Here is a 27,465-nt window from a genome sequence, read left to right on the forward strand (position 1 = left end):
CAAGAAAAATACAAATAGTTTATCTAGAAATAATATCTTAAACTAAAAGTGTTTTTCTTAAAATTAACTTTAAAATATTAAAATAAAAATAAATTTCATATATTTTAAAAGTTAATTATGTTGCTAATCAATTTTATTAGGTTAAACTAATTTAATTAACCTAGCACAGTTATCCAAATCAGGCAAATGGGCCTTCACAATTGGGGTAGTTCATGTGAGGGGGAGTTGGGTTCAGTATGTCGTACCCACTTCTATTGGCCCCCAACTCTCACACAAGGCCCAAAAGAGAGGAATTTAACCTTAAAATAAGTAACTGTTATTAATTGAATGGGCCCAAAAACTAAATGGGCCTAAATAAAATCTATCATGGTGTGACATTTTATTTAGCAACAACCTATATGCATCTAAACATAAAGTAAACATATAGGCTCACACAGGCACACAGATTTGGATGGATCCTATCATGTTACTAGGTAGGGCTGTACATCGGTCGGTTTAGTCGGTTTATACTACATATTTTCCAACCCAACATAAAGATCGGGTTGTACAATTCTGCATGCAACCTGCCCAATTTTTAAAAAAAAAATTATGTACCCGACTGACGGTTTGGGCGGGTTAACCCGCCCAAACCGAATTAAGATTTTTTTTCCAGATTTTCTTGTTTTGATAATACTGTTTTCCAGAAATGACTATGTAATATATAATTCAATTAATCAAATCTATCTAATATATATAAGAGTGGCCCAAATCTTAATATATATATACTGTTTTTCCTGTAGAGCTTCTTCAATCAACCTCACCAGTCAAAGATTTATTATCACATTTATCCACAAATGAAGGTAGAGAGAGAGAGAGAGAGAGAGAGAGAGAGAGAGAGAGAGAGAGAGAGAGAGAGAGAGAGAGAGAGAGAGAGAGAGAGAGAGAGAGAGAGAGAGAGAGAGAGAGAGAGAGGCGGGTTGAGATGAGATCGGGCTGAGACTAACGAGAAGATGAAGCCCCTGAACTTGAACTAACAAGAGAGAGAGAGAGAGAGAGAGAGAGAGAGAGAGAGAGAGAGAGAGAGAGAGAGAGAGAGAGAGAGAGAGAGAGAGAGAGAGAGAGAGAGAGAGAGAGAGAGAGAGAGAGAGAGAGAGAGAGAGAGAGAGAGAGAGAGAGAGAGAGAGAGAGAGAGAGAGAGAGAGAGTGAGAGACTAAAATTTAGGGTTTGGAATTTTTTTTAATATATATTATATAATATATATAAAATTAAAAAAAAAAACTGAAAAATCGGGTTAAATCGGTTTGGGCGGTTTCATTAGGCAGTTTGGGTCAAAATTCAACCCTCCCAATTTACTGATTGGGCGGTTTAGAATTTTGTTAAGTTATGTCGGTTTGTATTTTTTATCGGTTTTGTCGGTTTTGTTTAGTCGGGTTATTCGGGTTGGGCAATTTACGAAAATTTCTGTACAGCCCTATTACTAGGTCATACACAGATGAAAGAAGAATGTAAAATTTACCTGTTACAAATTATTTACTTGACTTATTGACAATTGAACCATGGGTTAAAATCAGATCATTGGACCTGTCAACAAGTTAACCATGGCAATTTAGATCAAGCAATAATAGGTTTTAGAAAACTTACAAACAAGCTAAAACACATACTCCTGCAACAAGTTGAATTTGGATAGTTGGATTTAGGATTTATTTAATTTTAAATTAATTAATAAAAAAAATTTCGAAACTAATATTTAAATAAAAATATTTTCGGTTAAAAAAAAATTAAAAATAAACCTACAATTTTGAAATATTAGGCTTCAACTAACCTAAATATCATTTCAAAAAAAAATTTGCTAACCACCTTTTAAATTTCATGTTATTTTATAAATTAAATATTCAATAAAATAAAATGATAATTTTCTCATTTTATAATTTAATTTAAGTAAAAATAATAAAATTTAAAAGTTAGCAAAAATATCTTATTTCTATTTAAAATACCATGATTTTAGTAATCTTATTTTAAATCTAAATAAGGTCAAATTACTTAAAATAGAATATTTTATAAAAGGAATTTAATATCTCACCTTAGATTTAAAAATAAGATAAAATAATCAAATTTTAAAAAATAAGAAAAGAAGTAAGCAAAAATAGATTTTTACTTATTTTCAAATTCAAATTACACTAATATCTAAAATTAATTTTAAAAAATCAAATTAATTTATTTCTGATAATTAGATTTGAAATATGAAAAGTAAAAATCAAAATACAAAACTACACAAAAAATCGGAAGTTAATTCCATGAAATATCATGAAAAATCGAAGAAAAACGAAAAAAATTTGAGCTGTACGGACGGTATGCAAAGCACACCATCCAGGTGCACATCCTTGGGTGCACAAAGGGTGCTGCCAGCAGCCAGCCGCGCGCACAAGTGTGTGTCACCACCCCCAATTTTTTCAAATCTTCAAAAAATCATAACTAATTCAAATAAAATCGAAATTGAGTTCTGTAAAAGAAAGAAATCGCTTAATTTTTTCCAAACTACCCAATAAAAATAATTCCAGAAACGAAAATTTAATTATTTTTCATAAAATTTCACAAGCATCAATCAATCATCATATAACACACAGATCAACATGAAACCATCCAAATCAACATATATCATCGTTTTAATTCATATTTAATGAAAGTAAATCATTACCATGGCTCTGGTGCCAGTTGTTGGAAATATTTTACCAGCGTCTAGATTTACTACCATGTATGTTTCATTAACATCCTAATATGAATTCTAAAATAATGAAATAAACACATAAGAGTTAAAGAAAACCTTACATTGGGTGCAACGAAATATAATGACTCCTTTCGTTCAGATCTCTAGCCCTTGATTCCTTTCTGTAGCAGAGCATTATCAAGATCTGAACCTGGATCTCTTTCTCTCCTTCCTTTGATGGTTGGATTCTACACAATCTTCCACACTATGATTGAGATACCACTTGGTGTGTGTGGGCACTACTCTATCACTAGGGTATTTCGAAATTGAAGAGAAGAAAAGAGAAGAAAAGGGGCGGCTAGGAGGCTCAGGTTTTTCTCTGAGAGAAAATAAGATGCAAGTCATAGTTTCGTGAAGCCATCACTTTCTATTTATAGAATGCCATCTAGGTTTAGGTTAGAATTGTATGGCATTAAAATAATGAAAAATATAAATGGTAAAATTTAATCACAGTGTCCGACCATATAAGGATAATGGGCCTCACTTTGTAATTTTACCATTTTGTCATTTTTCAATCTCATTTTCTCAAAAATACTAATTTTCCAATTTAACCATTTAAATGCCAATTCTAATTATTTAATAACTAAAAATTAATTATTAAATAATATTGTCATTTAATATATTTATTAATTAGACATATAAAGTCTCTTAATTAATAAATAAACCTAGAATTTCTTTTCTTTACAATTTCACCCTTGCTTAGTGAAAATTCATAAAGTAGACATAGTCTAACTTTAGAATTATAATTGATTAATTATAATCAATTAACCGAGTCTTACAAGCAGTATGGTCTCAACTAGTATGGGGACTATGGGCCTATATAACCGAGCTTCCAATAAGTCGAACCGAATTTACCAAGTAAATTCTCTAACTTATTAATTCCTTATTGAATCCACACTTATAACTTGTAATTGCACTCTCAGTCATATAGAACGCTCTATATGTTCCACGATATAGATACGCTATTAGCTATCCATTGTTATAATCTTAATTTGATCAATGACCCTCTAATAGATGATCTACATTGAATAGGCACTAAATTACCGTTACACCTTCAATGTATTTTATCCTTAAAACACTTAGCTCCGTATAAATAATATTTCAGCGAAGTGAAGTGAGATCTCAACCATTTATCTCTGTTTAGCCAAGCTCGAAGGATATCATCGTTTCACTTATAAATTCCTATAGAAGTTATAGACTCCATATTTATGTTAGCGCTCCCACTCAATTATACTATCATGTTCCCAAAATGTACGTATCACCCTTACTGTTCAAAATTAGGCTTAACTAACAAATCAAAGAACATGTATAATATTCTTGAGATCGAACCTAACCATATCAGGATTAAGATCATTTGATCTAGGATCAACATGTGATATTGAATTGAATAGATATTACGGTAAATTTTAACAAATCTAATCAAAGTTCAATATCGGTCCCTTCCGATGTATACTCCATACATCTGATACTGGTAAACTTTGCCAATGCCGTGGAAAGGACATAACACTTATCCAAGGTGTAAGAATACCTATCGCTGATTATATCATGCCAGTCTAAATCTAGTGAACAGAAAAATTAGGGAATAAACTTTCGAACATATAATTAAGATTATATTCCACTGTGCTGACAACACTATAATCATTAACAAATTCATATGTTCTGGACTTAAATAGAATTCATACATTATATATATAATCTTGAAATAAATCATGTGAACCATGCAACATAAAATGTTATTTCTGATCTTTATTAATAAGTAAATCTGATTATATTGAAATGAGTTTTATTTAGGGCACAAAACCCAACACTATGCATGTCTTAGATTTGACTAGCATGTCGTCCACATATACCTCCATATTCCTTCCCAGGAGGCCTTTAAACATTCGGTTCACCATTCTTTGATAAGTAGCACCAGTATTTTTTAATCCGAAGGGTATAACCAAGTAACAGTATACCCCCTTGTTGGTCCTGAAGCTAGTACATTCTTGATCTGCGACATGCATCTTGATCTGGTTGTATCCAGAGTAGGCGTCCATAAAGGACAACAACTTGAATCCTGAGGTGGCGTCCACCATTTTGTCAATTCGAGGTAAAGGGAAGCAATCTTTTGGGCAGGCCTTGTTGAGATCAGTGAAGTCTATACAAACACGCCATGTCCCATTCGGTTTGGGTACCAATACCGGATTAGCCAGCCATTCCGGATGAGGCCATTGGTTAACAGCTTATCTACCTCTTTCTCTAAGGCGTCTGCTTTTACCGGATCAAGAGGACGTCGCTTTTGCTATACCGGAGGCATGTCTGGGTTAACATTTAAGACATGGGTGATCACATGGGGGCTTATGTCGATCATATCCCCCCTAGCACTACGCAAAAACATCTGTGGCTGCCTTTAATGTTTTGATAATCTTACTTCTTTCATCTGGCTCTAGATTTTTTCCTAGACGGATGACCTTGGTGGAATCGAGGTCGCACACATTTACTTCCTCAGTGTCCTCCATAGGTTCTACAACTGTTTCGGATCCCACGCGGGGATCCAACTCATCTTGTTCTGTCAATCTTGGTTCCTCATCCCTGTGCACCACCAGCACCGATAAGTGCATTGCGTGGTTGTAGCATTGCCTTGTCTCTCCTTGGTTTCCCCTCACCGTCCCCACTTCGGCTTCCCAAGCAGGGAATTTGAGGCATAAGTGTCGGATGGAGGTGATTGCTCTGAAATCAACCAAGGATGGTGTTGTACGCTATTGGGCAATCCACTACTACGAAGGTGCAGTATTTGAAAGTGCTCTGTGGGGTGTAGGGCAGAGGGTGACAGGAATTCGCACTTTCCCCATTGGGATAAGTGTTGTCCTGTTAAATCCTGTGAGCTGGAGCCTCTGGGTGATAGATCCCTGTCCGTGAGGCCTATGGCTGTGAAGTCTTCTTTGAACAATAATTTCACGGAGCTCCCATTATCTACTAATATTCTTGGCACAACTTTATTGGCGATGGGAGTCTCTATGACCAGAGGATCATGGTGAGGGAAACGCACCAGTTTTGCATCGTCTTCTATGAAGGTAATGGGTTGGTCCATGAGCTGGGGCCTTTGTGCTGGGAGTTGAGTGACTTCCCATACTTCATCATGTTTTATGGCCCCAACATAACACTTTAGCTCGTTTCTGGTGGTTCCTCCGATATGGGACCCACCGGAGATCATGGCCATTCTCCCATTTGGTCTTGGTGGCAATCCAGGTGCCTGCTGAGGGAGTGCTCCTCCGGGGGGTACACTGGGCGCTTGTTCTCTGGGCCTACCCCCTGGTGCTCCCTGAGGTAAAGGGCCTCCTACTAAAGTTGGGTTAAGATGGGATAATCGACTCTTGATCCATTCATACAAATGACCTAATCAGATTAGGTTCTCAATTTTGTCTTTTAGGTTCTTACATTCATTGGTACTATGGCCAATGTCGTTGTGATATTCACACCTTTTGTTGGGATCCCTCCAGGAACTATCCCTATACAGGGGAGGAGGTTTCTAGTAATGTGTATTTTTCTTGGTGGCAAAGTATACACGCTCCTGCGTGTCTGTAAGCTCCGTGTATTGAGTGTACTGAGGGGTGTATCCCCACGCTGTCGTTTTTCCTCAGTCTGGGTGCTGTCCTTTCAGGACCTCTTGCTCTGAGAGCTTTGAGGAGGTCCAGTCAGGCTGGTGACAGGTGCGGATTGAGACGGGGCTTGGACACTCATCCCCGAGGGATTGCCCATGCGGGTCCCAAAGTGTGATAATGCGGGAGTCAGGGCGAGGCTTTGATTATACCCTAGGGTAGCGGAGAATTGTATGCCGCTCATTTGAGGAGTGGCCGGAGGCAGGGCTCCTGGGAGTTGAGCTCTGGGTACACGGTATCCTCCGTAAGCCACTATTTGGGCTTCTTCCAAGTTGATATACTTTTGGACCCTTTTCTGGAAATCTTGGAGATTAGCTGCTCCCTCTTGTTGTAGTTCATTCCAAAAATGAGTCCCCGTGCAGATCCCAGCTTGGAGGAGGGCCATCTGTTGTCCGTCGTCCACCTTCTTGGTCCTTGAAGCCTCTTCTTTGAATCTTTTTATAAAGTTCTTTAGAGTTTCCGCATGCAATTGTTTTATATTAGTCAGGGCGCTAACTTCAAGGTTAATTTTTCTCGCCACGACAAACTACCTCCGAAAGCTAACTTGTAGCTTGTTCCAGCAGTCCACTGACCCTGGTTCCAACTTCTTGAACCATTCTTCAGCGGAACCGCTCAGTGTTAGTGGAAAGCAAAAACACTTTGCGTCATTGCTGACCCTCATGACAGTCATTACCCGATTGAACCGGGACAAATGGTCACTAGGGTCCGAATCTCTGGTGTAAGTTGCCATCTCGGGCATCTCAAAGTTCTTGGGGAGCTCTGCATCTAGTATGTGCCGAGCGCATGGTTCCCGATCCTCGCAATCAGAATCCGAGTCATCCCCTTTTTGTCTCCGGGAGACCCTAGCAATGTCTTTGCGTAGTCTTGATAACTCAGCTAGGATTCCTTCATTCAACGTGGCCCCGAAAACTGGCAGTGCGTGTTTCTTCTTGTCAAGATGGTCTCGTAAGTCACCATGCTTTTCATTGATTTTTTTGTCTTAGGTCAGCTGGAGGGTACCTCCAGTTTTTCCTCCCTCTCTCCCCGGGTTGTTGGTGCATGGATACGCTCTTTCGGTCCTCCCGATCCTGAGGGCCAAGACTCGCTCGAGGGAGCTTTCCCCTCTGCGGACCTTTCCCTTTCGGGAAATCTGAGCGGACTTTTTGTGGATCTTGCACCTTTTTCTTTCTCCCTAGGATTGAAGTTGGATTTTTCTTAGGGTTTTCCTCGGAAGGGTATCGTATAGGGCTTGGTTCCCTGGTCTTGGGTTTCTGAGTACTTGGTGAGGATTCTTTCGGTGTTTCCTCGGGTCCCGCTGAGATGGCCTTGGGATGTATATGTATCCCTGTCGTTTCCATGGATTTTTGCATGGCAACCATCACCTCTTGCATCCTATTATTCTGTTCCTTTTGAGCTGCAAGTTTGGCTTCATGATTAGCTGCCTTTTGCCTCAAGACCAGTAGTTCTGTATAGCTTTCTTCGTCATAGGTGTCATACCCTTCGAAGTTTTCCTCGTATTCCTCATCGTTTGCCTCATCTCGCTCCTCAGAACCCACATTTACTCGCGAGGCCACTTCTTCGCCTTCTGGGTCTTGAGCATCCTGAGGAGGACGGGGCTGACGTGTATTGTTACGAGTTTCTACCATTGTTACTCTGACTTTTTTTTTTTTACTGTTGTCTTTTAGACGATGCTTCCTTCAACTCTCAATGAAAGCACCAAAATATTGACCGAGATTTTCGGCAACCAATTAAATGAAAGAATGAGAAGAGCTAGGGAAGCTTTAATACAGGTGATTTTTACGTGGTTCAGGCATTGACGAGTTTTAGTCCACGAGTCTTTGTTATTTATGAGAGTGTTTGTACAAAGAATTTTCTCGGTGAATCTCTCTCTCTCTCTCTCTTATTTACTCCCTTCGATTCCTTATTTGATCAATCGACCCCTTTTACATTCTATGTTTGGGGTATTTATAGTGTTTTTTCGAGAGAATCCTTAGAAGGGGATCACTTATCTTTAAGTGTTAGCCTCTTAGGGGCACGAATTCCTAGCAGATACAAAATAGGAAATACATGACCTATGTCGTAGGTATCTTAGGGATTAGGTGAATATAATCTTTTATCCTTCCTTGATTGATGTGAGTCTTCATAATGGAGTCGTCACTAAATTCGTCGATTATGGTGTAATCGCCGTAAAAGAGGCTTACACCATCTGTCAAATCCTCTTATGGAGGTATTCTGATACGTTTCCTCCATGCAGCATTAAATGCGAAATGACTGTTCGAACGATCTCTTTCCCTCCCGGAGATGCATTGTTACATTTCCAGCCTCTCGGAGAGTAAATGCGTGTTTTATGCTCCTCTCCGGGAGGCTCACTCCGTGAGATGCACTTCTTTGTCTATGACTTAACCAATTTTTGTGAGTGGGTGTTCTTTGAGATCTATGTGTCGCACGCAGCAGCTGCCCCGTATTTTGGAAAAAATCTGAGGCAACAGAATTTTTAATTATTTTTTTTTATTTGTATGAGTTTATAAATATAAATAAGTTTGTTTTTTCTCAAAAAATATTAGTTCATTTAGATTATTTATTAGATTCTCAATAATTTTGGTTTGATTTTTTAAGATAGGTGTTGATAGATAAAATTTAATTTGAAAATATTTTTTTAAGTAAAATTAATATTTTTTAATTAATTTAAGATTTTATCTAATTTTTAAAAAATTTTATTATTTTTTTTGAATTAATAGAATATTATAATTGCTTTTAAAAAAGATTGAATATTATAATTTTTAAATTAATTTTTTTTAATAAAAGGGGGCAAAATTTTGTATTGGTCAAGTTCAGGGGGTAAAAATACTAATTTTTAACGGTAAAAGAAACGGAACCTAATAGAAAGTGCATAATTATGTAACTGTTATATTTTAGGGAGAATTTTTAACAAGCCGTATATTTTAGGGGGCAAAATCAAGTAGTACCGAAAGTTCAGGGGGCAAACATGCTAATTATTCTAAATTGTAATTTGAATCAGAATAATCAATGAGAGAAATAAATCGGCTAAAAATAAAAAATAATCAAAAATGATTCAGCTGTGAACCAGAATTCCGGATTGATGACAACCAAAATTCCGGATTCCAACCAGAATTTCGAATGGCTAGCTCAAGCAAAAATGCCATCTTTTGCGACTAAAACGCGCATAACTTCTTACTCGATTATCCAATTTCAAAAATTCCAACTTTGTTCTCTTAGTTAAATTAAATGTGATTAAGAAATCCAATCAAACAAATTTTTGAACTATCTTGTGAGAAAACTTGTTGCACAAGTTAGTGAGTGAGCCAAAATTTGAATTTATAAAACTTAGTGTGCTATGCAAATCAATTTAACAAGACTAAAGTAAATTTATACCATTTGATTTTGGGCAGTCTTGATGTAGATGAACCTCCTAGCTTGATTTGCATGTTTTTGATCCCAAATTGACTTTTCTCGAGAGTTGACTTTGACTTTGACTTTGACTGACTCTCGGGTTGACTTTTCACTTTGGGCTTTTGAAGACCTCTTTTGAATAGGGTCTTGAGTTGTTTATCCCTTGATGAAACTTTTTCTCTGGATATGCTTGTTGAATCCATTTTGGGTTGCTTTGAAAAGTTTGGTAAAAATACCAATTGATCATGAAAGATTTATTTTCTCTTCTAATTTTGCTACAAAATCAACAAATCATTAGTAACAAGTAATAATCAAATATTTGTTAATCATCAAAATAAGGAGACCTAAGAGTTTGAGTTAACAGTTCCTTCAGCGAGTGCCTTAGTTCGTGATTCTGAAAGCCCTCATATACGATCTCAGATGCACTCTTAATTATGTTGACGTGGAGATCTCACTCATAGGAGAGTTGGTTAAGTTAGTTAGTGCCTAACTAACTTAACAACCTAACTTCTTGCAGTCATCGAATTTACACTAAATTTTACTTTTAGTCACAACAAAACTTGTGACTAAAAGTGAAAAAATTGTGACTAATTATAAATCATAATTTCTATGTTGTGACTAAAAAGTTCGCGGTTAAAAGTATTAGTCACAAAAGTTATAATTTGTTGTGACTAAATGTATTTTTAGTCTCAATACTTATTGTGACTAAAACTAAATTAGTGACAAGTAACATTTTATTGTGATTAAAAGTCACAGTCACAAATAAATAATATCGTGACTAAAAAATTGTCGCTAAAAGTAGCAGTTTTTTGTAGTGTTAGGATCTTCATCCTAAGCGTATAAATACCTACCACCAACACTTATCATTTCGAACACAACGGTCAGAATGAGTTGAGAGATGAAGAGACAAAAGATTGAAAGGTAGAGAGAAAAAGGTACAGAGAAAAGAGAGAGATAGGGGTTGGGTTTTTGTATGAAGAATCTTCTGTAGATGAAGAAGATTCTTGGATAAGAGTGTGAAAGTTGAAATACTTTGAGAGAATCTATCAGAGAATCGATCTCAACTGTATTGTACCTATTCTTGCTCAATCAATAAAGAGAATTTGGTGGTGTTCAAAGCTGGAGTAGAGCCATAGATCACGTCGATTTATCGAACTTGAACCAGTATAGATCTTGGTGTTGATTTTATTGTTTTACTACTTTAATTTTTTCTTGTTTTCCATAATCTGTTCATCCATGTTTTTCTTTCGATTACTGCTTGTGTTTATTAATCTTGTCATTGCTAATCGTTTGATCGTTTAAAGTTTTGTTGATTTAATTCTGCACCATTAGTTGTAATTTTCTCACAATTATTTTATACATTTAATTGAATTTATTTAACTTTCTTAAAAAAATATAGAATTTAATTAAATTTTCATGAACAAAATGGAATTTGATTATTTATTAAATACATATAATATTAATAAGGCTAATTAGCAATTTTCCCTCGAACTTTGACATGTACTAAATCATGCCCCCTGAACTTTTTTGGTCGTTAAAAATTCCCCATGAACTATTGAGATTGTTAGATTTAAGGACTTTTGTCTAATTTCATTCAATTTTACTGTTTCAGTGATTGTTTATGTACTAAACCATGCTCCCCAGACTTTGATATCTACCAAATCATGCCCCTCAAACTTTGATATGTACTAAATCATGCCCCCTGAACTTTCATCCATGTTAGAATTTTTTTACTAAAATTAGACAAAAGTCCTTAAATCTAACAATCTTAATAGTTCAGGGAGAATTTTTAACAACCAAAAAAGTTTAGGGGACATGATTTAGTACATGTTAAAGTTCGGGAGGAAAAATTGCTAATTAGCCTATTAATAATCTTATTTTTTTTTTACACACGAGAAATATAAGTTTCTTTTAGAATTTGATACAAAATTTTTAAAAAACTAATTAGGCTTTGTATTTAGATATTCTTTAAAATTAAATATAATTTAATAAATTTTTTAATATTATATAATTAAAAATATTAGAAAAATTATCAATTGAGATTTGAAAAAATAAATAAATAAATAAATTGTATAAATATTTTAATATTCAGAGATGATACTTTATTATTCAAAAAATGCATGAAAATTTAGATGTCTGGATCTAAAATAATAAATACACCCTTAAACTTAATACAGAAATCAAACTTTTTTTGTGAGAAGTATGAAAACTTGACATAATGTATATCATTCATGAGTTTTAAAGAAATTAAGAAAATGAAGATAATTTAGGCTTGGAAGGATTGACCAAGCAAATGTCGAGTAAACTGTCAACAAGTGTATATTTGTAATCAGGATATAACTTAGAGGCTTCCAAGTCACTTTCTGTGAGTTCGAAACTCATCTGGTCTCCTTTTATGAATATGTTATGAATAATAGACACAGGTATGTTCTCTGGAAATGGTAGACCTATCACCAAAACAATATATATGTCAGATAACATCATATATATATATAATTTATTTAATTGCTTTATAATACAGAACATATATAAGCAAAAAGAGGGAAAAGTAGACAAATTTTTATTAATAATATATAATTTATTATTATTACTAATGTTGTGTACGACAAAAAGTTCTAAATCTTACTTTCAGAGAGGTTGATCAATTCCTCCTCGGGAACAAAGGTTCTTTGGAGTGTGCGACCTGTTTTTCTCTCCCAAGAAGATATCAAATCCAGTTGAGTAGTAATATTATGTTGGGGCCTACATATAATAACCCGATTCACTGCTCGTTCATCACAAGCCGCCTTCACAGTATAAGCAGCTACATCTTCTTCGTAATTCAACACAACTACATCACACTCACAGAATTTATATAATTAATAACTTATTTTTTTATGACCGTTTTATATAATTAATAATTACTGGGGAGATTATATTAATTTTTTATTATTTTTTTTTTTTTTGCGAATTTTTACTTTTTCAATCTAATATATAAACTTCCATAATATAGTAAAAGTTGAGGACAATGTTGGGTAGAGTTAAAAAAAAGTGACAGTAGGCTGATGTCACTTATATGAGCGGGTGAGCAAGATTAAAACTATTTTTTTTGGGAGGAAATTAAACTCTATACTATTTTTATATTGCCCTCTTTTATTTTTATTCTTTTTTTAAAAAAAAAAAAATCTATTATTTTTACTTCTTTTTTTAAACATTGTACCAATTTTGCCCATGTCACTTCAAGATACTCTCCATGTGAATCTCTTATTTTGAGTACAATACATATAAAAAGAGGTATGTTTCAATTAAATATAAAACTAAAGGTAAATTTGATTAATTGATTAATAAAAGTAGTATTTTTCAACTTACCCTACCAATTTATAGTGAGATAAGTTGAGAAATATCTCTTTTTTTTTATCCATTAATTAATTAAAAATATGCTTAAAATATATTTCATTAAAATATACTCACTTTTATGAGTGAGTTGACCAATACACAATCGCCCTCTACTTAAATCTAACACATAATTTGCATTAATCTAAGGCTATAATGAGGACATTATCTATAAAAGTGGGTATATTTTAAAAAATATAGAAATGAATGTAAGAATTAAAACATGTAAAGTAAAGTGGGTTTACAATATAATTTCCTCATTTTTTATAGTTACATCCAGGGCCGGCCCTAAGTTGAAATAGACTATAGGCAAAAAAAATTGGACCCTTACTATAAAGATAAATGGTACTTTTAAAAATTGTTAAAAACATATGTATATTTTTTAAAAAAATTATTTTTTTTTATTTTGACTCCTAAAATGAGTGGGCCCTAGGTACAGACCTAACTTGCCTATATCTAGGGTCAAATCAATGTAGTTTAATCTAATTACAAAATGTTGAATCTAATAACAATTAGAATGGATTGGATGTGAATATTTAAATTCTAATTAGCTTAATTTATTATTGAATAGCACTTTCAAAATCCAATTAAAAAGTACTTATTCAATCCAACTACTTATAATATATATTAAAAAATTATTATATTTTCATATATATAATAAAACAGTAAAGAAATCCAATTAACTTATTTTTCAATTTTACTTGTTATTTATTAATCTCATAGATCCTATAACACTTGAGTAAATAAAAATTTTTGAAAAAAAAATTTAAGAAAACTTAACTATAGTTTAGTTTTTATGCATTTTTTTTATATTAATATATTTTTTTAGTTAATACTAAAAATCAAGTGTCTAAACGACCTTGAACGAAAAATCAAATTATTTAGTCTTTGATTGGATTAGATTTTGAAGCCTAATTGGATTAGAATAGATGATGGTTTTCTAAGTCCAATTATTATTTGGACTAGATAATTAAGAAAAATATTAGATGGATTGGATCGTGTGAGGTTTAGCTCACTTAGACAAAAAAAAAAAAAAAATACAACTACGATTGTCAGGGTAGAAGGGTGTCCTAACTCCAAGTATTATAATTAGAAGTCTTATGACTCATTTGGAGGGGATCGAGGTAGGGACACAAATTCAAATTGAGATTACTTCTCTTAGAATTCTTAGTTTAGAGTGAGAGTTGTAAAAGCCTATTCTATGTGTTTGATTAGATAGCCTCAAGTGAGATTGAGTTTGTAATTGGTGTGTAAACCTTTGGTGTCTTTGTATTATTGATCAGTGTATTGATATCTTCATCCTTGCCAATCAATAACAAAGAAAACCACAGCCAATAGAGTTGTTTCTACTCGGGGATTAGGTCCAAGTTTTATCCAAAACTTGTGATTGAACCTCGTTAAAATCTTGTCCATTTCATTTTTTAATCATTTAGTTTTCTGGCTTTAGTTTCTATTTTCTGCTCTTGTGTCTTGTTGGTGCTAAAGTGCACCACAAATTGTATCAGAGCTATAGGGAGATCAGGGTGATTACTTAAGAATCAAGTTCAGAAAACTAAGATTGATCCAAGATGACATCAACCATATTCGACGTGGACAAATTCTCTAGTTCAAACAATTTTAGTTTGTGGAGAATTAAGATGAAAACATTTCCTTGTTCATGAGGGAATTTCAGAAGCTTTGGATGAAGAGGCTATGAAGGAAATCGATGACCAGAAGAAGAAATATGACATTGAAACAAAAGCTTATAATCTTGCTCAGCCTTGGAGATTAAGTCTTGAGGGAAGTTTTTGGAGAAGAAAAGACATTAGGATTATTGAATAAACTAGCTGCAATTTATATGAAAAAGTCTCGTGCCAATAAATTACATTTAAAGAAGAAGCTATACATTCTTTGTAAAGCCCGCTTAGTTAATTTGGAAATTAGCAGTTGTTTATGTTTAATTATGAAATTATTTATAGCTATTTAAATAATTTATTACTGTTATTTATGGAATTCAGAAATGCATGATTATGTCATCAGTAATTTTTATATTTCGCATTTCCGGTGTCCGGTATTTTGGAACTCGGCGTTTGGCTCAGTAGAAATCACAACTTAGTATGTTAGTAGATTGGGGACGGGTTTTAGACATTGGGAATGTCGGGAATGGCCGGGAATTTAGAAGTTCCCAAAAATACCCCTTTAGTATGATTTATGTGATTTTATGGTGGAGGGGCAAAATGGTCTTTTTGCCCCATTAGTGTTTTGTCTTATATGAATGTATTATTTGAAAAATAAATGTTGGTTTAATATTTACTTGGCTGAAATAAAGTGTGATAAGTGGGTATATATGTTTAATTCTTTCATTTTCACAAAATTAGGATAAGTGTTGAAAATAGAATTTTTCCAAAGCAAAACACTCTCTTTTCCCTCTCTCTTTTCGGCTGAAACTTGGGGTGCTTGGAGCTGGAATTTTTGTGGTGATTCAAGCTTGGATTGCAAGCTCTAATAATCCCTTGTTGAGGTATTTCTTTATGTGATTTCTCTACCTTGATTTCTTGAGTTTGTTTGATGAAAAAGTTGAGAAAATGCATGTTAATTTGAAGTTCTTACTGCTGTGTTTAATTGTTGTTTCCAGTAGCTTAATTAGGTTTTAAATGGATGGATTATATAGGTCTTAATGCATGCTAGTGGTGTTGTTTAAAGCTTTGAATTTCCTATGCAAATATGTGATTTTTGAGTGAAATGGTTCATTGTGTTTCTGTGAAATTGCTGGGTGTTCTTGTATGTTTTCAGAAGCTTATTCATGCTTATTTGAGTAGAATTAAATAGGTTTGGATGCATGTTAGTGGATTTTAATCAAGTTTGAGTTTTGGAACTCAAAGCTTGGTCTTTAATGGCATTTTGTGATTCTGTGAGTTCTGGGTGAATTTGTTGCCTTTGAATGGTTATTTGGGGTATATAGATCAGGTCTGGAAGGTCTTGCATGATTTAGGTTAGATTTGATCGAGTTATGAATTTTTGAAAAATTCCTGCGAGGAACCGGAATTCCGGTTGTGCAACCGGAATTCCGGATGGGTGTCCAGTAATTCCCAGAACCGGAATTCCGGTTGGGCAACCGGTCTACCGGTTAAGGAATTTTTCCGAACCCTAGTTTTTCTCGGTTTTAGGTTTTTAGGGGTATTGCCATGCTTTTTATCGATACGGAAACTTTTAGTTTCAAGTTTTAGTCCCCGGGAAGTGATTTAGCGTGTCACTTATAGCGTTGTGATTTTTATGGTTTAGGAGCCAGTAATCCGTCGCTCAGCTTCAGCTCCAGTCAGGTTGACCGGCACACCTGAAATCGGAATCCAGGTAAGATTAGTATAAGTATGCATATGTAGATTACATGTTGAGCGTGCAGGTAGGAAGCCTACTAGATTACATTAGTTATGTATTTAGGCTTCGAACCATCCAACCATGTCACGTCGGTACGAAATTTGGAGTATGACCGACGGCGGAGTATGGCCGGTTCGACCGATCAGCCGACACTTGGTTGGTGGTTCGGTCTTATTGATCTATCCCGTCGGTACGAGCCGGAGTATGACCGGCGGCGGAGTATGACCGGTTCGACCGATCAGGAGGATACTTGTCAATAGTACCGTCCCCTGAACGTTCAAAACTCAGTACCATGTTGGACATGGCAGTAGTGGCTCAGTACCATGTTGGACATGGCAGTAGCGGGACTCAGTATCGTGTTGGACACGGCAGTTAGTATTATGTATGATATTTTATGCTTTTCTTACTGAGTCTGTCGACTCACAGTTTATGTTCATGTGTAGGTAAAGGCAAGGCTATAGCTGATGGACCGTGAGCGAGCTTATGGGATTGTACATGTCGGGGCGGTTAGGCCTGGAGCGTACGATCCTCGGGACAGCAGGGCTGAGATTTTTGTAACTGTCGTTAGACGACTTTTATTTTGATGTAATAGTTAAACAGTGAAACTTTTTGTAAATATTTTTATATTCGGGATCCCGAGTCTTTTATAATATGTTTTACAAGTTTAATCAAAAAGCAAAATTTTAATTAATCACGTTTTTCCATAAACCTCGTTGATTAGCAACGAGCTGCACAGTACGTTTAAAAATCACGTAATATGCCTAAGGTAGTTAGGGTGTTACAATTTGGTATCGTAGCCGCTGGGTTGTCTTCCGAAGATCGTCACAACATGTACAATCATCATCAGCAGTTAGCTCGGTTCACGGTTCAGTAAGCCTTTATTGCTTTAGTAGTTTATTTTATTCAGTTATGAAAAAGAAAAGCCTGTTAGGAAGCATGTTAGTAGCCTGATAGTAGAATAGGCGCATGTTTCATTTCTAATTTCCAAATTAAGCGGCATTAGTAAGCTCGCCTTGAATACGACCTGATATGCCAACTCTTGGTTTCGCAGGCGGTTCTAATCAGATGGACGCCAGGCGGACTACCAGGAGTCAGGGCAACTCCGTAGGGTCGAATCAGGGACAGGGAGCTCAGTTTCCCCCACTGCGGGGGCGAGGTAGAGGTCCCCGAGGCGGGGTTCGTGGGCCGGGGTGATGAGAACCCGCCACGGGCTGCCTGGGCTCCCCGGCCGATCAGGGAGCCCCGAACTGGGAGTTACGGTTTGCGGAGATGCAAGCCCGGATCGAAGAACAAGACCTCGAGATTCAGAGGTTGAGACAGCAGGGTGCTCCTGCAGTTCCAGTGCCTATAGTTCCAGTGGCACCTGCCCCTGCTGCCCAGGCCGAGATTGTGGTGGCGGCCCACAGATTGGAACCATTGTATGAGCGGTTCCGGAAGCAAGCACCTCCGGTATTCCTGGGAGGTCCGGACGTGATGAAAGCCGAACAGTGGCTGACGGTGATCACCAAAATTCTGAACTTCATGGGTGTCACCGGTAATTACAGAGTGGTATGCGCCACGTTTCAGTTCCAGGAGGACGCCCTGGTATGGTGGGACATGGTGTCTCAGATTCACGACGTCACCACCATGACTTGGGAAAGGTTCCAAGAACTCTTCAACGCGAAATACTATAATGAGGCGGTCAGAAGCGCCAAGAGGAAAGAGTTCGTTCACCTGACCCAGCGGGAGAACATGAGCGTCACTGAGTATACTACTCAGTTTGATCGGTTGGCGAGGTTAGCCTCGGGAATTGTGCCGACCGACTTCAGCAAGAAGGAGAAGTACTTGGACGGGTTGAATCCCAAGATCAGGCATGACCTGATGATCACCACGGACGACAGCACCACCTATGCTCAGATGGTGGAGAAGGCACTGCGAGCTGAGGGCGCAGTGGGGTGCATGTCAGAGTCAGCTAGTACTCCGATTAGTGGCGGAGCTCCTACCCCTCCCCGCATCTGCTATAGCAGGGGGAGTAGTGGTTCGGCCATTGATCAGAGGAAGAGGGCACCCACTGCTTCCGGCGGCTCGAGTCAGAACAAGAGGTTTCGGGGGAACCAGAACAGAGGGAGTCGTCCTGGTGGTAATGAGACCCGATTCTCCTATCCCGAGTGCCCTAGCTGCAAGAGGCATCATCGGGGTGAGTGCAAGGGGCAGGGATGCTTTCATTGTGGCATGCCCGGACACTTCAAGAGGGAATGTCCCCGGCCCGCCGCAGGCACCGAGAGCTCCAGCGATACCCACTCCAGCCAGGGTGTTCGCTATCACGCAGGCTGATGCAGATGCCAGCCCATCAGTTGTTACAGGTCAGCTTTTTATTAACAACTCGCTTTATTCAGTGCTGTTTGATTCTGGGGCTACACATTCTTATGTGGCGGCCAGAGTCTTTAGTAAGTTGGGTAGACCCTTTGATAGATATGAATCAAGGTTTGGAACCCTGTTACCTGGCGGAGAATTGGTTATCTCTAATAGGTGGATTAGGTCTATGCCGATCAGGATAGATGGTAGAGAGTTAAGCGCTGATCTGATAGAGATGACCTTAGTCGAATTCGATATTATTTTAGGAATGGATTTCCTATCTAAATATTCGGCGAGCATTGACTGTAAGAGGAAGATGGTGGTCTTCCAACCGGAAAGTGAAGACCCGTTCGTGTTTGTGGGTTCAGTTCAGGGATCTCGGATCCCGGTGATCTCGGCTATGTCAGCGAGAGAATTATTGCACGGCGGGTGCTTAGGGTTTCTGGCCGTGGTGGTGGACACCACTCGGCCAGACACCATTCGGCCAGAGGACATCGCAGTGGTTCGGGAATTTTTGGACGTCTTTCCCGAAGAACTTCCAGGGTTACCACCTCAGCGGGAGATCGATTTCGTGATTGACTTGGCACCAGGGGTGGATCCGGTTTCCAAAGCCCCGTATAGGATGGCTCCAGCTGAACTTAAGGAACTAAAGATTCAGCTCCAAGGGTTGCTTGACATAGGGTTCATTCGGCCCAGTGTATCACCCTAGGGAGCCCCGGTTTTGTTCGTCAAGAAGAAGGATGGATCTATGAGGATGTGCATCGACTACAGAGAGTTGAACAAGCTGACGGTGAAGAATAAATATCCATTACCTAGGATCGATGACTTGTTCGATCAGCTTCAGGGGAAGACGGTCTTTTCTAAGATTGATCTCCGTTCGGGTTATCATCAGTTGAGAATCCGAGAGGAGGACATTCCAAAGACGGCTTTCCGCACTAGGTATGGACATTACGAGTTTCTGGTTATGTCATTCGGACTAACCAATGCTCCCGCAAAGATTCATGGACACGATGAATAGAGTATTCAAGGATTTCCTCGATATCTGTGTGATTGTGTTTATCGACGACATCCTCGTGTACTCTCAGTCAGAAGAGGAGCATGAGTCACATCTACAGATGGTACTGCAACGACTTCGAGAACATAAGCTCTACGCCAAGTTCAAGAAATGTGAGTTCTGGTTGTCTCAGGTGTCCTTCCTAGGGCACATTGTGAGTAAGGAGGGGATCAAGGTGGATCCCGGGAAGATTGAATCCGTCAGAGATTGGCCGAGACCGAAGACAGTGACAGAGATCAGAAGCTTCTTGGGATTAGCTGGGTACTACCGTAGGTTCGTGGAGGGGTTCTCCAAAATTTCAATGCCCCTAACCGAGCTTACAAAGAAGAATCAGCGTTTTATCTGGTCAGATAAATGCGAAGCTAGTTTTCAGGAGCTGAAACAGAGGTTGATTACTGCTCCGGTACTAGCTTTGCCTTCGGACAAGGAGAAGTTCGTAGTTCATCGTGACGCATCCAAACAGGGTTTGGGGTGCGTATTGATGCAAGCCGATCGGGTTATCGCTTATGCCTCCCGTCAGTTAAAGGATTATGAACAGCGATACCCGACTCATGATTTAGAATTAGCCGCAGTGGTTTTTGCACTGAAGATTTGGCGGCATTACCTGTATGGAGAGAAGTGTGAGATCTATACCGACCATAAGAGTCTCAAGTATTTCTTTACTCAGAAAGATTTGAACATGAGACAAAGGCGTTGGTTAGAATTAGTGAAGGACTACGATTGCGAGATCCTCTATCATCCCGAAAAGCCAATGTAGTGGCCGATGCCCCGAGCAGAAAGGGTCCCGGCAAGTAGCTAGCATGGTTCGGATCTCTCCCCTAGCCGAGGATATGGTTAGATCCGGCATCGAGTTTGTGGTAGGTCGGCTTCACAACTTGACGCCGCAATCCGATCCGTTGGAAAGAATAAAGGTCGCTCGGATGATGATCCGGAGTTAGTGAAGATCCGAGATGAGGTATTGGCCGGTCAAGCCAAAGACTTTTCGGTGTCGGATAGTGGGGATGCTTTTGTATAAAGCCGGGGTTTGTGTTCCAAACGTTGTGGAACCGAGAAATGAGATCTTTGAGGAGGCTCATTCTACCCCATATTCTCGCATCCCGCACCACTAAGATGTACCAAGATTTGAAACCGTACTTACGGTGGAACGGTATGAAGAAGAATTTGGTAGAATTCGTATCGAGATGCCTCACTTGTCCAGATCAAGGCTGAACATCGAGACCGGCAGGGTTGTTGCGGCCTCTAACCCTACCGAATGGAAATGGGAGGATATTACGATGGATTTTGTGGTCGGGTTACCTAGGACCACGGTTCGTATGATTCCATCCGGGTAGTGGTGGACCGATTTACGAAATCTACTCATTTTCTCACGGTCGAACAACATTTACAAAGTGGATCGGTTTGCGAGTTATATGTCAGGGAGATAGTGAGACTTCACGGGGTACCGAAGTCTATAGTTTCGGACAGGGATCCGAAATTCACCTCCAAATTTTGGCAAAGTTTGCAACGGGCAATGGGTACAAAGCTAAAATTCGACGGCATTCCATCCTCAGACAGATGGTCAGTCCGAAAGGACAATTCAGATATTGGAGGATATGTTGAGAGCCTGTGTTATGGACTTTGAGGGTTCATGGAGTAAATATCTACCGTTAATAGAATTTTCATACAACAACAGTTATCAGAGTACGATAGGGATGGCACCCTATGAACTGTTGTACGGTAGGAAATGTAGATCCCCTATCCACCGGGATGAGACAGGAGAGGAAGTACCTAGGTCCAGAGTCGGTTCGGCGGACCAATGAGGCAATAGAAAAGATAAAGGCTAGAATGCTTGCCTCACGGAAAGGCAACGAAGAGTTACGCAGATCCGAAACGTAGAGATGTTGAGTTCCGAGTAGGGGACCATGTGTTTTTGCGAGTATCTCCGATGAAGGGGATTAAACGTTTCGGGAAAAGAGGCAAGTTATGCCCTAGATTTACTGGACCTTTCGAGATTCTCGAGAAGATAGGTCAAGTGGCATATCGGTTAGCATTGCCTCCAGCCTTATCAGCAGTGCACAACGTATTCCATGTCTTAATGTTGAGAAAATACGTTTCAGACCCCTCTCATATACTCAGTTATGAGAGTCTTCAGCTTCAGCCAGACATGTCATATGAGGAACAGCCAGTGCAGATCCTGGATAGAAAGGATAAAGTCCTTCGGAATAAGACCATAGCATTGGTCAAGGTTCTCTGGAGAAACAGCAAGGTGGAGGAAGCCACCTGGGAGCTAGAGTCAGATATGAGAGCTCAATATCCAGAGTTATTCAGGTTAGATTTCGGGGACGAAATCCTTTTAAGGGGGGGAAAGTTGTAAAGCCCGCTTAGTTAATTTGGAAATTAGCAGTTGTTTATGTTTAATTATGAAATTATTTATAGCTATTTAAATAATTTATTACTGTTATTTATGGAATTCAGAAATGCATGATTATGTCATCAGTGATTTTTATATTTCGCATTTCCGGTGTCCGGTATTTTGGAACTCGGCGTTTGGCTCAGTAGAAATCACAACTTAGTATGTTAGTAGATTGGGGACGGGTTTTAGACATTGGGAATGTCGGGAATGGCCGGGAATTTAGAAGTTCCCAAAAATACCCCTTTAGTATGATTTATGTGATTTTATGGTGGAGGGGCAAAATGGTCTTTTTGCCCCATTAGTGTTTTGTCTTATATGAATGTATTATTTGAAAAATAAATGTTGGTTTAATATTTACTTGGCTGAAATAAAGTGTGATAAGTGGGTATATATGTTTAATTCTTTCATTTTCACAAAATTAGGATAAGTGTTGAAAATAGAATTTTTCCAAAGCAAAACACTCTCTTTTCCCTCTCTCTTTCTACGAAACTTGGGGTGCTTGGAGCTGGAATTTTTGTGGTGATTCAAGCTTGGATTGCAAGCTCTAATAATCCCTTGTTGAGGTATTTCTTTATGTGATTTCTCTACCTTGATTTCTTGAGTTTGTTTGATGAAAAAGTTGAGAAAATGCATGTTAATTTGAAGTTCTTACTGCTGTGTTTAATTGTTGTTTCCAGTAGCTTAATTAGGTTTTAAATGGATGGATTATATAGGTCTTAATGCATGCTAGTGGTGTTGTTTACAGCTTTGAATTTCCTATGCAAATATGTGATTTTTGAGTGAAATGGTTCATTGTGTTTCTGTGAAATTGCTGGGTGTTCTTGTATGTCTTCAGAAGCTTATTCATGCTTATTTGAGTAGAATTAAATAGGTTTGGATGCATGTTAGTGGATTTTAATCAAGTTTGAGTTTTGGAACTCAAAGCTTGGTCTTTAATGGCATTTTGTGATTCTGTGAGTTCTGGGTGAATTTGTTGCCTTTGAATGGTTATTTGGGGTATATAGATCAGGTCTGGAAGATCTTGCATGATTTAGGTTAGATTTGATCGAGTTATGAATTTTTGAAAAATTCCTGCGAGGAACCGGAATTCCGGTTGTGCAACGATTCGGATGGGTGTCCAGTAATTCCCAGAACCGGAATTCCGGTTGGGCAACCGGTCTACCGGTTGGGGAATTTTTCCGAACCCTAGTTTTTCTCGGTTTTAGGTTTTTAGGGGTATTGCCATGCTTTTTATCGATAGGGAAACTTTTAGTTTCAAGTTTTAGTCCCCGGGAAGTGATTTAGCGTGTCACTTATAGCGTTTTGATTTTTATGGTTTAGGAGCCAGTAATCCGTCGCTCAGCTTCAGCTCCAGTCAGGTTGACCGGCACACCTGAAATCGGAATCCAGGTAAGATTAGTATAACAGTATGCATATGTAGATTACATGTTTAGCGTGCATATAGGAAGCCTACTAGATTACATTAGTTATGTATTTAGGCTTCGAACCATCCAACCATGTCACGTCGGTACAGGCTGGAGTATGACCAGCAGCCGGAGTATGACCGGTTCGACCGATCAGGCTGACACTTGGTTGGTGGTTCAGTGCTATTGACCTATCCCGTCGGTACAGGCTGGAGTATGACCAAGCGGAGTATGACCGGTTCGACCGATCGGAGGATACTTGTCAATAGTACCGTCCCCTGAACGTTCAAAACTCAGTACCATGTTGGACATGGCAGTAGTGGCTCAGTACCATGTTGGACATGGCAGTAGCGGGACTCAGTATCGTGTTGGACACGGCAGTTAGTATTATGTATGATATTTTATGCTTTTCTTACTGAGTCTGTCGACTCACAGTTTATGTTCATGTGTAGGTAAAGGCAAGGCTATAGCTGATGGACCGTGAGCGGGCTTATGGGATTGTACATGTCGGGGCGGTTAGGCCTGGAGCGTACGATCCTCGGGACAGCAGGGCTGAGATTTTTGTAACTGTCGTTAGACGACTTTTATTTTGATGTAATAGTTAAACAGTGAAACTTTTTGTAAATATTTTTATATTCGGGATCCCGAGTCTTTTATAATATGTTTTACAAGTTTAATCAAAAAGCAAAATTTTAATTAATCACGTTTTTCCATAAACCTCGTTGATTAGCAACGAGCTGCACAGTACGTTTAAAAATCACGTAATACGCCTAAGGTAGTTAGGGTGTTACATTCTTTGAATGGATGAATCTAAGAACTTTCAAAATATCTTGATGGTTATAACAAGATTATTCTGGACCTGAATAATCTAGGTGTGAAAATCGAAGAGGAGGACCAATATATCTTTCTCCTAAGTTCTCTACTCAAAATGTATGAACATTTTTTGGATACTATCTTGTATGGTAAAGATACTTTGACTATGACAGAACTCAAGGCGACGCTGTGTTCCAAGGAGATTCAAAGAAAAGATTATCGTTCAGAAAACAATGGTGATGATCTATTGATAGTAAAAGGAAAATTCGCAAAGAATGAATACAAAGGCCACAATCATTCTTACAGCAATAACAAAGATAACTCTGACAGATTCAAATTGAAAAATCTAACAAAATATTATTATTGTAATAAAGAATGTCACTTTAGAGATGATTATTTTGCACTTAAGGCAAAATTAAAAAGAGATAAAAACAAGGGCAAGAATGGTGAGGCTGATATAGCAGATGGCTATGAATCAGTTGATGTGTTAGTTGCATCTAGCTGTGTTTCAGGTGGAGCCTGGATCTTAGATTTAGGATGTTCTTTCCACATGACACCCAATAAAGAACTGTTTAGTTCTTTCTCATATGAACGTGATGGATTGTGTTATTTGGGAACAACAAAGCTTGTGAAGTTAAGAAAATTTGATCAGTTGTTATGCAGATGCATGATGGTGTTACAAGAATTGTGCAACAAGTGAGATATATGCTAGATTTAAAGAAAAATATATTATCCATTGGAATGATAAAAATTTATGTATAATCAAGATTGAAGAAGATATGCTTAGAATTTCTTGAGGTTCAAAGGTTGTCATAGAGGGACAATTAAACAATTAACTCTACTGCCTAGATGGTAAAACTGTGACTGGTGATGCATCACCTACTGTGAGTCAAAATTCTGAGATCAGTACAAGACTATGTCAATCGAGGTTAGGACATGTCAGTCAAAGATATCTAGAGGACCTAAACAAGAAGGGTATATCCAAGGGTCATTTGAAGAGAAAACTTGATAGAGGTATTGAGAACATGTATTAGTTGGATGCTTTTCTGAATGTAGAGATGAATTACTTCTTGAAGGGTTGTATGAGCACTGCCTCAATGTTCTAGACATATATCTTCACAAAATTATTGGTCACAAACTATTTTACTTCTTCAAGTTCTAGAAAGATCTAGAAGGTTTAAATAAAGTGGTGGCTGAAAATTGAAACAACATGGTTTATGGCTCCAAAATGTATTAGCTGGTTAGTAAGGTGAAGAGAATAAAATCAGCACTAAAGGAGTTTAGAAAATCTTCCATTGGAGATATTGTTGTAGTAGATAAAGAGACAGCTGATTCTCTTGTTATTGATCTGAGCTTCAGTAGGATCTTAAAAATTTGAATTTAATGGTAGAAGAAATGGAGGCAAGAGGGAACTAAAACAAACAGATAAAATGTACACCACAATCTTGAGCCAAAAAGCCAAGGTTGCTTGGATATATGGGAATAGTGAGAACACTTCAGTCTCCCATAAAAGTCTCAGAGAAAGGAGAAGTCAAAATACGATTTACTCAATCATAGACAAAGATGGTGACAAAGGTAAGCACTTCTTTTGATGTATCTCAAGCCTTTGAGTACTATACTGATCTTTTAGGGAAAACCATCTCAAATAGGACATCAGTGAATAAACTTATTGTGCAAAGTGGTCCTCTTAATACAAATCAAAGCCAACTTTTTGGTTCAACCTTTCACTAATGAAAAGGTCTGCAAGGCTATCTTTTTTATTCTTGGAAGTAAAGTTTTTGGGCCGAATGGTTTTAGCAGTTTTTCATTCAAAATCAGTGGGGTTGGTGAGCATGTGGAGAGTCGTTTTGAATTTCTTAGAGAGTGGCATGATCTTAAGAAAACAAATACTATAACTATCACTCTAATTTCTAAAGTGGCTTGCCCAAACAATATAACTAAGTTCAAACTAATCTCTTGTTATAATGTCATTTACAAGGTAGGAATCAAAATATATATAAACGATTGAACACAATTTTACTATTTTATTTCAAAAAACTAAGGAGATTTAATTAAAGGTTAGAAATTTTCCGCAATATTTTCATTTGCCAAGACATGGTGAAGCACTATAAATGGAAACATGTGAACCTACAATGCTTGATCAAAATAAATTTGAGAAAGGCTTATAATACTATTGAATAATTTTTTTTGAAAGAGATGTTAATAGCTTTGAAATTTCCCATTCTATTTATTCATCTCACTATGACCTGTGTCTAAATCCCTAAAGTCTTTTTTATGATTAATGGTAGTGTACAAGGATTCTTTATTTTAAAAGAAGTTTGAGGCTAGGGATCCCTCTCCCCTTTTCTTTGTCTTTGGCATGGAGTATTTTTAACTCAAATTCTTAATAGAATAGTTGAGCATGATGAGTTTAAATACCATGAAAAGTATAATGAGTTCAAGCTTACTCATTTATTCTTTGTGGATAATGTCATAGACTTTTCTCACGGATAACATAAGTTTACACGTTTAATAAGATATTTTTAATGTTTTTGTTTTACAATTTTATAATCATTCTAAATTTCATAAACTTATACTATGTTTAATTTAATTTTTTTTTTTTTAAAAAAAAAAATCATTATTAATAAGGAGAAAATAAAATCGTTTCGAATTGATCTTTATCCTAACAAAAATTCAAAGTCCAAAATAAGGAGTCGTATAATTTTACTTACAAGAGGAAACTTTCTTTTAATATCCGTCTCAGTTTTTTATCTGTAAATTACAGTACATTATAGTCATTTTCTCGTGCAATGTAAAAATCATTAATTAATAGGTACTACATCAATTTGAGTTTTTAGGGGCGACATATTGTCGTCCCTAAAGAAGGTATTAGAGGCGACATAAAGTTGTTGCCCTTACAGAAACTGAGTTTTTTTTAACTTTATAAACTTTTAGGGGCGACTTTTGTATATTGAAGGGGACATTTATTGCC

General features: G+C 37.4%; 1 protein-coding gene across 1 annotated transcript in view; it reads right to left on the reverse strand.

Annotated features, from left to right (window-relative positions):
* Window positions 1-11,824: 11,824 nt before the first annotated feature.
* The window catches only part of LOC115712607 (isoeugenol synthase 1), a 43,031-nt gene continuing 27,390 nt past the window's right edge, over window positions 11,825-27,465 (reverse strand). The window contains exons 4-5 of the mRNA XM_030640911.2: window positions 12,399-12,602; window positions 11,825-12,219 (exon numbers count right to left, since the gene is read on the reverse strand). Of these exons, the coding sequence (XP_030496771.2) occupies window positions 12,020-12,219; window positions 12,399-12,602 (404 nt within the window). The 3' untranslated portion in view covers window positions 11,825-12,019. The remainder of the gene's footprint in view (window positions 12,220-12,398; window positions 12,603-27,465) is intronic.

The sequence above is a fragment of the Cannabis sativa genome, chromosome 4 (assembly GCF_029168945.1).
Source record: "Cannabis sativa cultivar Pink pepper isolate KNU-18-1 chromosome 4, ASM2916894v1, whole genome shotgun sequence".
NCBI lineage: Eukaryota > Viridiplantae > Streptophyta > Magnoliopsida > Rosales > Cannabaceae > Cannabis > Cannabis sativa.